Source organism: Garra rufa, chromosome 23 (assembly GCF_049309525.1).
Source record: "Garra rufa chromosome 23, GarRuf1.0, whole genome shotgun sequence".
NCBI lineage: Eukaryota > Metazoa > Chordata > Actinopteri > Cypriniformes > Cyprinidae > Garra > Garra rufa.
Genome location: NC_133383.1, coordinates 12,657,448 through 12,670,754, shown reverse-complemented (window position 1 = coordinate 12,670,754; position 13,307 = coordinate 12,657,448). Strand labels below are relative to the sequence as shown.

General features: G+C 33.7%; 2 protein-coding genes across 2 annotated transcripts in view; both read right to left on the bottom strand.

Annotated features, from left to right (window-relative positions):
- Nucleotides 1-1,865: 1,865 nt before the first annotated feature.
- On the bottom strand, nt 1,866-8,790 carry mmp13a (matrix metallopeptidase 13a). The gene is made up of 10 exons (XM_073829912.1): nt 8,681-8,790; nt 8,359-8,600; nt 8,130-8,278; nt 6,091-6,219; nt 5,839-6,000; nt 5,624-5,753; nt 5,396-5,529; nt 2,445-2,604; nt 2,265-2,368; nt 1,866-2,162 (listed from the first exon to the last, which is right to left on the bottom strand). Exons 1-10 carry the CDS (start codon nt 8,783-8,785, stop codon nt 2,059-2,061), a joined length of 1,419 nt encoding a protein of 472 aa, XP_073686013.1. The 5' UTR covers nt 8,786-8,790; the 3' UTR covers nt 1,866-2,058.
- Nucleotides 8,791-11,051: 2,261 nt separating this feature from the next.
- The window catches only part of LOC141299544 (matrix metalloproteinase-18), a 21,629-nt gene continuing 19,373 nt past the window's right edge, over nt 11,052-13,307 (bottom strand). Inside the window, 4 exon segments of the mRNA XM_073829913.1 lie at nt 11,052-11,152; nt 12,641-12,744; nt 12,834-12,993; nt 13,065-13,195. Of these exon segments, the coding sequence (XP_073686014.1) occupies nt 11,052-11,152; nt 12,641-12,744; nt 12,834-12,993; nt 13,065-13,195 (496 nt within the window).

Here is a 13,307-nt window from a genome sequence, read left to right as displayed (position 1 = left end):
GTTCTCCCCTTTGGCCTGCATGGGGCCCCCGCCACCTTTCAACGACTAATGGATGTAATCCTCCGTCCCCATCAGGCCTATGCCGCAGCGTACCTCGACGACGTGGTCATCCACTCGGAGGCGTGGGAAGACCACCTGGAGCGGCTGCGCAGGGTGCTGTTGGAGCTTCGCCGGGCTGGACTAACCGCCAACCCCCGCAAATGCCACCTAGCCATGAACGAAGGCAGGTACCTCGGCTTCAAAGTGGGAAGAGGACTCATCCGGCCTCAGGAGGACAAGGTCAAAGCCATTATGGATGCCCCTAAGCCATCCACCAAGTCGCAGGTACGTGCCTTCTTGGGGTTGGCGGGTTATTATCGGTGCTTTATCCCCGGCTTTTCCTCTATAGCCGCCCCTCTGACAGACCTGACCAGGAAGGGACAGCCAGAGCGGATCCGTTGGTCTGGGGAAACCGAGGAGGCCTTCCGGCGCATCAAGGAGGCCCTGACCACCGAGCCCGTCCTGCGTGCCCCAGACTTCAACTGTCCCTTCCTGCTCCAAACGGATGCCTCCGACACGGGATTGGGGGCCGTGCTCTCCCAGGTCCAGGAGGGAGAGGAGCATCCGATTGTGTACATCAGCCGGAAGCTGTCCAAGGCCGAGCGCAACTACGCCGCGGTAGAGAAAGAAGCTCTCGCCATCAAGTGGGCAGTCCTGGAGCTGAGGTACTATTTATTAGGTCGACATTTTACACTGTTTACAGATCATGCACCGCTACAGTGGATGGCCCGGGCCAAAGACACTAACGCCCGGGTCACGAGGTGGTTCCTCTCGCTCCAGGACTTCCACTTCGATGTGCGCCACCGGGCCGGATCCAGCAACTCCAACGCTGACGGACTCTCTCGGTCTTGGGCAGCGTATGCAGGTCTGTCAGGGGTCATTCCCCTCCCACCCCCTGTCTCCCCTTTTGTTTCTGCCACCAGGACCAGGACGTCGCTTGGGGGGGGGAGTGTGGCGGGAGTCCCGAGGCACAATCAGCGTCGCCCTGGCAACTCACGCCAAACACCTGGACCTCATCACCACGGACCAATCGTTCACGGACGCCGCCCCTACAAAAGCCGGTTGCTCACCACAGATCACTGAGAAACTATCTCCGATGAGGTTGAAGCTTACCTGCTCTCTGCTCTCATTTCCCCCTACAGATTCGCCGTGAACGATTGGCCACCGTCACTTCTGGACACCGCCACCACCGCGAACTCACCTTCAAGCACCTACCCGTTTGCTTGCACCTTCCTGGGGAATTCTGCACGACAAGGACTTCACCTCTCACGGAGCACCGACGCACATTCACCTGCCACTTCACCGTTTCACTTAAGTCTGTTCAATAAACTCACCCTCCGGGGCTCAACTAAAAGTCTTGTCTTGTCGTGCTGTTCCCCGCCCGGCCACAATATTAACAACAGTATATTGTCTTTATGGTGTCTTTATATACTTTTAATGGTGGAAGTTGAATTTTTTTAGGAGTAGAAATTCAATTAAAGTTTATCTTTGCTTTCAGAAAAACGCAATCACAAAATGTACATGATTGTGCAAAAAGAGTGAGGTGTGCTTGAGGTGTTGTGTATGATGCAGGTAATGCTCATCCAGGCATTGTTCTTCAGGAATGAGTAATGATTCGTAACTGTTACACCAATGATGACTGAGGCAATGGACACATAATAAGTGATGAACCCAGGGTTATAAGGTATTTTGGGTCTTAATTTCTAATTTCTAGTTGGTTAACCAAGGCTGTGTCTCAGCCTCCCCTATTTACCACTCCTACATTTGGTGTCAATTTGGTTAATGAACAGGCAAAAAAACAGATTTTTCATCAAACTCCTCAAATCTTTATTTTGAAATTGCATCAATCATCAGACATTTTGTGCTTTTGTTGTTCATACTACTTGAAAGCATACTAAACTACCTACTGTTTTGTAAAATAAGTTAATAAGTTACTTAATAATTTAAAATACTGATAGTTCAGATTTTCCTTCGTGCAGACAGTACATTGCAGAGCTTTAAAGAAAAACTCAACATTGACTAGTAACAGGGCAGGAAATAATTGTTGTTGAGAACACGGAGCAGCTTGTTGTTGTAGGCGCCGAACTCAAACATCTTAGATCCACTGAAGAGATAGTTGAAACCTAAAAAATGATAATGAAAGACCATGTTAGAAGGTTTATTTAAAAGCGTCTGCTGAATGACTCAATGTAAATGTTTTCTGTTACAGTTCACAAAACCCATACCTTTATACTGGAAGGCCGCGGTCACCTTCCCTGTCATTCCAGAGAAAACGTCTCCAACTGGTTTAGGATAGCCTTTCTCTACTCTTCGATGTTCCTCTTCATAGCTGTACAAAATAAATTCATGTTACTTAAAGATAAAAAAAAGATGACCAACTCGTTCAGACTGAGTGATTTACTGACCTGTAAACCTGGTTGTCAACGAAAAACAGGATTTTGTAGCTGGTCTCATCATAGAGGACTGCATTGACTTTCTTCACTTTTTTTGGCAAATGGAACATGCTGAGACTCTTGGGATATCCCTGCGCCATATCATAACCATAGAGAGCCCAGACCTTCTCACCTGAGGTGTGACAACAGTTTCAAATTATATTTCATGTCTCATAAGCATTTTTTATTGGCATCTATGGTTTCATGAAGAACCTTTAATATCCATAACATCCATGCACATTTCAGTGACAGTTATAAAAAAGAAAAAAAAAATCTTGTTGTGAAAAACTTCAATAATCAAAATAACAATTTTGCACTATGAAGAATGTTATGTGCATTGGAAAGATCTACTGAAGACGTAATTTCAACTAAAACAGGACCCGCCCCAGTTTTTAATAGACAATAGCATTTCATTAAAAACACAATTTGGACCTGAGCCAGTTTTGGCAAGTCTGCAGAATTGAGCTACTTTAACATGATTTTTACCCTCTGAAATGTGATTGGGCCATACTAACTCTATGAATAAGCAACTAATTTCTATGGAGGCCCATTTCCGCCACTGAATAAAAAGTTAAGAAAGGTAATTGTAACTTTTTAATCTTACAATTCTGAATTTAGAGATAAATTTTGAGTGCAGTCAGAATTGCATGATATAAACTCACAACTGCGAGTTATAAAGTCAAAATGGCAAGATATAAACTCGCGAAACTGACTTTTTTCTCAGAATTACATGATATAAACTCACAATTTTGAAAAATAAAGTCTAAATCTGAAAACTGAAAAATAAAAGTCGCAATCCTGAGAAATAAAGTCAGAATTACAAGATTTAAACTAACGGCAACATTTTATCTCATAATTCTGTCTTTTTTCTCAAAATTGCATGACACAAAAACACAGTAATGACTTTTTTTCTCAGAATTGTGATAAAAAGTTGCAATTCTGAGAAATAAAGTCAGAGTTGCGTTATACAAACTCGCAATTGCAAGTTATAAAGTCAAAATTGCTAGATAAAAACTCACAATTCTGAAAAATAAATTAACAATTCTAAAAAATAAAGTGACAATTCTGAGAAATAAAGACAGAATTGTATGATATAAACTCGCAATTGATAGTTAGAAAGTCACAATTACGAGACATAAACTCACGATTCTGAAAAATAAAAATTCGGAGAAATAAAGTCAGAATTACAAAATATAAACTAACAATTCTGAAAATAAAAAAGGTAATTTACGACTTTTTATCTCACAATGCTGAATTTTGTCCCTAAAATTGCGTGATACAAACACAATTCTGACTTTTTTCTCAAAATTGCGTGATACAAAAAAAAAAGTCACAATTGTGAGAAATAAAGTCAGAATAACAAGATATAAACTAACAATTCTGAAAATAAAAAAGGTAATTTACGACTTTTTATCTCACAATGCTGAATTTTTCCCTAAAATTGTGTGATACAAACACAATTCAGACTTTTTTTTCCTCAGAATTATAATATATTATAATATTATTATAATATATATAATTATAATATGAGCTTAGACTAAAGTTGGGCTTTCTTTTTCGTTTAAAGAAATGTTTTCCTTTTAAAGCAAGAAAAAGAATTATACAGAGTTGTTTTCTTTCAGTATTAGATTATGGCGATGTGATCTATATGCATGCTAGTTTATCTTCACTTAAAAAATTGGATTATGTATATCATGCTGCTTTACGTTTTGTGACAGGCGCCTCCTCACGCACCCATCATTGTATATTGTATGAACTGGTGGGATGGTCGTCTTTGTTTCAAAGAAGGAAAGTGCACATGTTGCTGTTTATTCTTAAGGCATTGTTGGGTAAATTACCTACTTATATCAGCAGTCTTTTATCTTTTTATACTTGTAATTACAGTACTAGATCCTCTGCTAAACTTCTTTTAAATGTTCCACGAGTACATACTGAGTTAGGCAAAACTGCTTTCTCCTTTTTTGCCCCTTCGTTATGGAACGAGCTGCAGAGTATTACTATGCTGGAAACACTTCCTTCTGTAAATTTTTTGAAAAACCTGTTATGGTCTACTCTGAAGGAAACATGTACTTGCTATAAGTAAATTACTTTTTTGTAATTATCTGGATATAGGGCAAATGATTTTGTTTGTGTTTATGTTGTTGAAATTGTTTTATTGTGAAACTTTTTGTGCTGCTATACTTGGCCAGGACTCCCTGGAAGAAGAGATCTTGTATCTCAATGGGATTTTCCTGGTAAAATAAAGGATAAATAAATAAATAAATAAAATATAAAGTTGCAATTCTGAAAGATGAAGTCAGAATTGCATGATATAAACTCACAATTGAGAGTTATAAAGTAAAAACTGTGCGATATAAACTCGCAAATCGGACTTTTTCTTAAGAATTACATGACATAAACTCGCAATTATTAGTATATTAGTATACAGTTATAATCAGAATTAGGAGACAAACTCGAAGAAAAATGTAAGAATTGCAAGACAAACTAACATTTCTGAAAATTAAAAAAGGTAATTGCGACTTTTTACCTCACAATTCTACATTTTTCCCTAAAACTGCGTGATACAAACACAATTCTGACTTTCTGACATAAACTCGCAATTGCGATTTATAGTTAGAATTGCGAGACAAAATCGAGAAATAAAGTCAGAATTGCAAGATATAAACTAACATTCTGAAATGTTTTCTTTTTCCTTAAAAATTGAGTGATACAAAACTTTTTCCTCAGATTTGTGATATTAAGTTGCAATTTTGAGAAATTAAGTCAGAATTGCAAGATATAAACTCGCATGTAGAAACATGTCTCTTTTAAGAATTGTTCACTGAAGGGTTCTTTAAAGTACTTAAATGGTTCTTCCATTGCATTGCGTCAAAACCTTATTTTTAAGAGTTATCTAGAGTCATCTATATTCCTATGGTTTTTACCTTTGATAATGAAGACTTTGTCCTCCAAAAGACTCTCGAATGCTGCATCGATATGTTCTGGAACCTCAGGCCAGAAGCTTGTGATGAGATGTTGTTCGACAGTTGCACTCAGAGGATAACTGCGCCAGAAGAAGCTGCAAATAAAGCCAGACATTGGCGGGTTAGATACAACTCGGCAGACCTCACAAGGTCATGCTGACATCAGAAAGCATTTCTGTCTCTGTTTACCTGCCCTTGAAGAACATGATCTCTCCACGAAGCATGGTGACAGCATCCAGGACGAGATTGGCATCGCATGTGTTTGGGGTTACTGGTGGTGTGGGCTTTGGATTAAAAGGGTCAAAATCCTTGTTTGGGCCTATTTATTGAAAAAAAAAGTCAAATCATTAGAAATGTCACTTTCAGAATCTTTTCGATCCATCACTTATATGTAGCATCTTTACCATAAAGAGACTGGATTCCATCAACATCGTCTTTAGGGAGGACAAATGTGTCCATGTCTCTGTAAACGTAGGTGGGATACATCAGTGCACCTGGATCCCGGGAATGTTCGAGCCCTAGAGAGTGTCCAAACTCGTGGGCAGCCACCAGAAACAAATTGTAGCCTGAGGAATAAGCGGGAATGTAAATATAACAGATTTTTATTTTGTGCATTAGTATTAACTAGCGATTTCTCAAAATTAAACTGCCCTCACCCTGAGTAGATTTGTAGAAGAACGTCTCATCATCGTCAAAATGGGCATCACCGCCGATGCCTTCAAATGGAGGGAAAGCGTGAGCCAGAAAACCATTTGGTCCGTCAAAGGGGTAACCGTCCCGATGATCTGGAAAAAAGGTGAGATTTTTTTTTTTAATTCTCTTAAACTCTCTCTCTCTCTCTCTCTCTCTCTCTCTCTCTCTCTCTCTCTCTCTCAATTCAATTCAATTCAAACAGCTTTATTGGCATGACAAAAGCACATTTTGCATTGCCAAAGCATACATAAGAATAGAGAACATATACAACATATGGTAATTTGGAACAATTGAGTTGATTGAAATAACATTTGAAGAAGTAAAATTAAAGGATGGACGTTAGAACAAGAAAGAAAAAAGATAAGAAGGTTATATTATATTAGAAGGTAATAATTGTGTAACAAATTTAGTTATTTAACTTATAAACTGAGAAACTGAAATCAACATATCTACAGTTACGTGTATTGGTTGTACGTGTATCTCTCTCTCTCTCTCCATATATTAAAAAGCATTCAAATTTAAACATTATTTTATTTTTAAATATTTAATATATATACAGTATATATATAGGATTTAATTAATAATTAAATGTAAAATTAGTATATATGATATAATTAATTATATAATTATAATTAATCATAATATTTATAATTAATATATAATACTATATCGTTTATTTTTTTTTAGATGTATAGATATAAATATATTGTAATACATTTTTTTATCTCAACTAATATTTCTATACTAAACACAAGAAAAAATTAAATAACAATAAAATATATACAGTTCAGTTTTCATTATGGATACATTTCCTTATGTTTAAATGTTACAAGTATATGAAATATCTTTAAAAATAATCTATCTACATTACAAAAATCCATTTTTTTCTATTTTTTTGTATAAATTTCTATTTAAAATATCATAAAAATCAAATAAACTTTCTATGCAAGATATTAAAACTATTTTAAATGTATTTATAGATACACGCATATTGCAATGAAAACACACAAAAATGAAATAACAATAAAATATATAAAATTATTTTTAATTATCGTCACATTTTCTTATGTTTCAGTGTTAAAATATATGAAATATCTTTTTTAAAAATCTATATTGCAAAAATTCTGTTTTTATTTTTTTGTATAAATTTCAATTTAAAATATCAAATTATCAAATGAACTTTTATACAGGATTTTAAAACTATTTTTAAACATTTATCTTTACTAATACTTTTCTACTAAACCTACACATACGAAAGAATTAAATAATAAAATATATACAATTATTTTTCATTATTACATTTTTTTGTTTTAGTTTTTTTAAATACATAAAATATCTTTAAAAAATCTATCTATATTGCAAAAATCTTTCTCTGTTTTTATGTATAAATTTCCATTTAAAATATAAAAAAATCAAATTAACTTTCTATGCAAGATATTAAAAGTATTTTCAAATAAATGTAAAGATACAGATTCTCTACTATTTTTCTAGTGAAAAAAATACACCAAAAATGTTTCATTATTATCACATTTTCTTATGTTTCAAATATATAAAATATATTTTTAAATAATCTTTCTATATTGCAAAAATCCCCATTATTTTTTGTATAAATTTCAATATAAAATATCACAAAATAAAATAAAATGATCAAATAAACTTTCTATGCAAGCTGTTAAAACTATTTTTAAATATATTTATAGATACAAATATATTGCAATTAATGTTTTTTTTTTTTTTTAATCTCTACTAATATTTTAGACATAAATACTTTGGAGATAAGATACTACTAATAATTTACTAATATTTTAGAAATAATATTTTGTTTGTCTTTAAGAACTAGCAGACCTTTTCACTTGTTTTAACTTGTTTATACACAAAAAAATTGAAAAAGCTGCCAGTGCAGTGAGACAAAATACACTTGGACTAAAAACATTTTCTGAGCAGAAAATAATTAGTAATTTTTTATGTATTGTAAAAACAGTTTTTTAGATAAACAACTGACCTCCAACAACAAAGGAGATCATAATGTCAGCTGTGCCGCTGTAGATCCGGGTGAATTTCAGTGGAGTGACATCTGCCCACACCTGCAAGGCCCTTTTGATGGAATCATCCACCTCTGCTACGGACATGTCAGGGGTGTAGTTCTCAATCCTTGCAAAAAAAATACAGAAAAATAAATGTTACAAGTTCTTTTTTAATCAGTTTTGTCTTAACAGTTTTGCCAGTCTTACCTGTAGGTCAGATCATTTTTTTTCCACTTGTAGTCTCCTTGAAAAGTGGAGTACGCCGCGACGTCTGGAACCCCGCAGCGTGGCTTCTTCATCACCTCCAGCGTGTTGTCATCCAGCTTTCCTGTTATCTTGAGTCCAAAGAACTGCTGCATCTCTTTCAATCTCAGACTCATGGAACTGGAGCGAGTTTCAGCCTCAGAAGAGGTCTGCTTTGGCAGGCCATACAACTGAGTCAGGTAATTCTGAAAGAAAAGGTTAAAAGTTAGTTTGCATTCTGTATCTAGTAGAGTTGACAAACTTGTTAAAAATGCATGCAAATTACCACGGCAATGCTCTCTTGGTCTGCATCAGCAGGTGGCGGTATTGGGCTGGTGTGACCAGAAACCACCAAAGCGATAAGAACGCACAGCTGGTAGCAGCTCTTCATGTTGCTTCTCTTTCAAGAAACTGATGCAGTCTGTGTTTTGCGCCCCTCTTATATACACCAAAGACAGACAGATTGTGCAACACGAGATTGAGTCACATATTGCACCTTTCGCTATACAGGAAACAAAATCAGAGAATGACATGCCACCAAATGCATAGGTTTTTATAAATATATAGATTCTGCTGAGCACTAAAATAAACTATACTCTATAGTCTAGTTGTAATGAAATCTCCTTTTGTCATTTATATACGAATATTTATTTATTTGAAAGTATTTACACCAGGAGTGCTCAACTCTCAACCAACCAGGGACCCCCTAATATATTTATGCTTTATGCATTTAGTAGCTGATAATAATAATATGGTATACTGTATAATATATAATGATATATATATATATATATTCCATTTTTTCTTTTTAAGTTCCACAAATATACAACATTTAAAAATGCTAAATTATAATCAGTTCCAAGAATTTTGCCTAAATTTTATTTGACAATAACCACCTAATTTAACTGGCAAATTCACACTAGAAATGTATATACATTATACATTTATAATTAATATATAGGATATAATTAATGATTAAATGTACAATTGTATAATTAATATATGATATAATTAATCATAATATATTGCAATTAAATGTAATCCAAATTATTTACCTTTTATCTCGACTGTTTTTCTACTTAACACACAATTAGTAGAAAATTAAATAATAAAATATATAAAATTCTTTTTGTTTTATGTATCAATTCACAGACTCCTAGTTATATATATACATATATATATATATATATATAATTTATTTATTTATTTACCTTTTATCTGTACTAATATATTACTACTAAACACAACCACATGAAAAAATTAATTAACAATTAAATGTTTTAATTATTTTTTTTTCATGTATTTCCTTGTTTCAATATTTAAAATATATTAAATATCTTTTATAAAGTCTATATATAGTCCAGAAATATTTTGTATTCATTTCAAATTAAAATATAAAAAAATATCAAATGAATTCATCAAAAAGCTATGTAAAAAAAAATATATACAACATATTTTTACAATTCTGTTGTTTATTAAATGTTTTATGTATCAGTCCACAGACCCTTTGCAGTATCTTCATGAACCCTGGATATACATTGTTTACATATTTTATACAAAGTATTATCATCAATTCCAAGAATTTTGCAAAAAAAAAAATAAATAAATAAAAATAAAGTAAAATTTGTAAATGCATTTTTGCATGACAATGGTTGAGGAGTCTTACAAAACCTTCCTGTAACTCTTGCATATTAACCCCAGTTGCAATAACCGTGGTATTTGTGGTAAGACCACAGCAACCAGACATTGTGCAGCTCCTCATTGTTAGAACAATGTTACTGTTTTCTGAAATTTGTGTTTTGACATAATTTAGAAACTACAGCTGCCATATTTGTTTCTTTTACATCATTTAGGATGACTCTAATTGTCATAGTCCCAAAAACAAGAGATTTTAGTCAACTAACAAAGTAAAATTTGTATTTGTACAACATTTTATTCTGCCTCATTTACAGTACATCCACATGTAATCCATTATTTTAGGTGTGTTTGCTACGAAATCCCACTATTTCTCATGTATCATCTTGAATAGGGGAAGCCCAATGCGTTCAAAACATCCTCTTTGTTCTTTAATGTTGTAATTAGATGTGTGACATACCGATGGGTTATGACAGCTCTGCCTTTAGTCATTTGTGAAAAAAGACCAGAATACACTGGTTTGAAACTGTTTTTTGACAGTGTTTTTCAACACTGAATGTCTTCTGAGCTTATTTTTAAAGATTATTGGTGGTCTAAATAGCTGCTTCGCTTCATTACAATGAAATCCAACAGTCTATCAGAACCAAAAATGTCCTAAACAGCTTTTACTTTAGTTTTAATACAAGATCAATCTGCAAAAAGAGCACAATGATAAACTGCAAAAGGGAAAAAAACATGCTATTTTTGCAGATTCATAAACAATAAACTCTATAAATAAAACTATATCTTTTGAGGAAGTTTTTGTCCCAAAAAGGCTACATTAGGCCCAATGTGTACATACACACTTTCATCATCCACAGCTGTGTGATTCATATGCTGCTAAGGCAATTTATTACAAAACCATTTAATGAGAACTTGAATTGGAATCATGCAACAGGAAACCATAAATAACCAAAAAACAATTCGCAATTTGGTTCCCATCACCATCAGTGGTGTGGTACTCATCAACTGCCTGTTATTTCTCAGCACTGAAGCCATGTGTTTGCAGCCATTGTCTGAGTTACTTGTCTAATTTTGAGGTTGAATTCCAGTTGGTAAGGACCTACGAAGAAATAAATACGTCCTAGACAATGAAAAAGAAAAATAATTTAGTCCAAAGTGTGAAAAATATGGCCTCTAATTGATTTAATGATGCAATGTTTGGTCATGTTTAAATTCTTGTGGTTTTCTCCTGGTGAAAAAAAAAGATACAGAATCATTATTTGCAGTTTTGAGTCACAATTTTATTTTTTGTTTTTGACATTTTTCACGATATGCTTTAAATAATGGAAGATCTTCAAAAACATAGCTACTGTATTTTGCATAACAAAACCCTTTTTTAATCAGCATTTTTGTATAATTTTCCAGTTAAATCTAAAAATCCTTAAAACAAGATATTTATTGTACAAAATGTTAAGGGAAAACAGGGAAATAATGGATAAAAGACAATATCTATCTCGACTTATTTGCAGATTTGGGTCACTGTAAAAAAATAAATAAATAAATAATTTATATGCTTTCTTGTTGTGAGCATGACATCTTTTATCATAAAAACAAGATTTTATGTCATTAAAACAACACCTTTTCTCGCAATAAAAAGATATACTGTTATTTATACATAAATCTTGTTAAAATGACATTTTCTCACTAAAACAACATTTTGTCTCATAACAATGACATACAGTGTGTCATAAATATGTTTTCCCATTATAGAAAATATTATATATGGTTACATTATGTGAGCCAGCTAAGCGATTCAGAAAAGTTGTCGTTTTAACAAGATAATTATGACATTTTAATAACATAACATCTTGTCTTTAAGAGAAAATATGTTGTTAAAATGACATAACATCTCGTTATTACACCATAATTGAGTAGATTTTTTTTTATTAAAAGATTATTTAATAAAAATATTCACAAGATGTTAAGGGAAAAAATGAAATACTAGGGGGGAAAGACAATATCTATCCTGACTTATTAATTTTAGATTTGGGTCACTGAAGATTTTATACTAATAATGCATTTAAAAATATATAATATAATTATTTTTCATTATTATCACATTTCAGTAAAAAATACTATCTTTATCTTCAGAAAACTACACTGTAACAAAAAAAGTTGATTCAACTTAAAAAAGTAAGTGTTCATGCTGCCTTAAGATTTTAAGTTTAGTCAACATGAAATGTTAAGTTGTACTATATGAAAACGTGGATATTTGAGTTGAGTAAACTAAAAATTTTAAGGCAGCACTTACTTTTTTAAGTTGAAACAACTTTTTTTTTCTTCTTTTTTTTTACAGTGTATCTACTCTATAATTAATAAAAATCTAATTTTTAATTTTTTAGTGTTTAATTTTCCAGCAAAAATATCTTTAAAAAATCATGGAAAATACTGAAAAAATACAATGTCTATTACATGCAGATTTGGGTCAGTGTTTTTGAAAAAAACTTTATTATCATTATACATTTTATAGTGAATAGGTTATGAACGGGAAACCCAGTTTCTAGTTCAATCTACATATTAATTTTAAAAAGTGAGCTTGTGTGGGATTGTTTTCACAGGTGATACCGACCATCATGAGCCACTGCAGCGTCCACAGAAGAGTCAATCCCTGGCCATTCAAGTGTGATCGGTTTGGGAAAACCGTCCATCATCCGTCCTGCATCTTCATCAAACCTTCACACAGCAGAAAACAAACACATCCATCAGAAAAAGATGATAACAGTAAAATAACTGTTAGCCGGATTTTATTATGTTTCTCAAACCTCCAGCATTCTCCACCAATGAAGAAATCCGTGATACGTGTTTACTGGAAATACAAAGCTGCGTCGATGCTTTTTACACTGGACGGGAATCCAAATTCCGAGATGTTTCTTGGATATCCATGCTTTACTTTTAAAGAGCTCACCTCCCAGTATTGAGATCCTGAGTGAAAACTATAGCTATAGCTTAAAGTTTATTATTTTTAGAATGATGTTGAGCTATGAAAGACTTACCTTTGAAAACTAGCATGCTGTTTTTGTTTGTTTTCTCATAGGCAGGATCTACGTGAGCAGGGAGTTCAGGCCACAAACTTGTTATTAGTGTGATTCTTATTTGCTCAAAACTGGGATGTACCCGCCACATACAGATCTGGCCATTTAAAATGCGCGCGGGAAGTAAAGTGGTCTCGCGTGACGCCGGTGTATTCCAAGGGAACACGGAAAATACAATGACATAGGAAAGACATGATCAGTAGG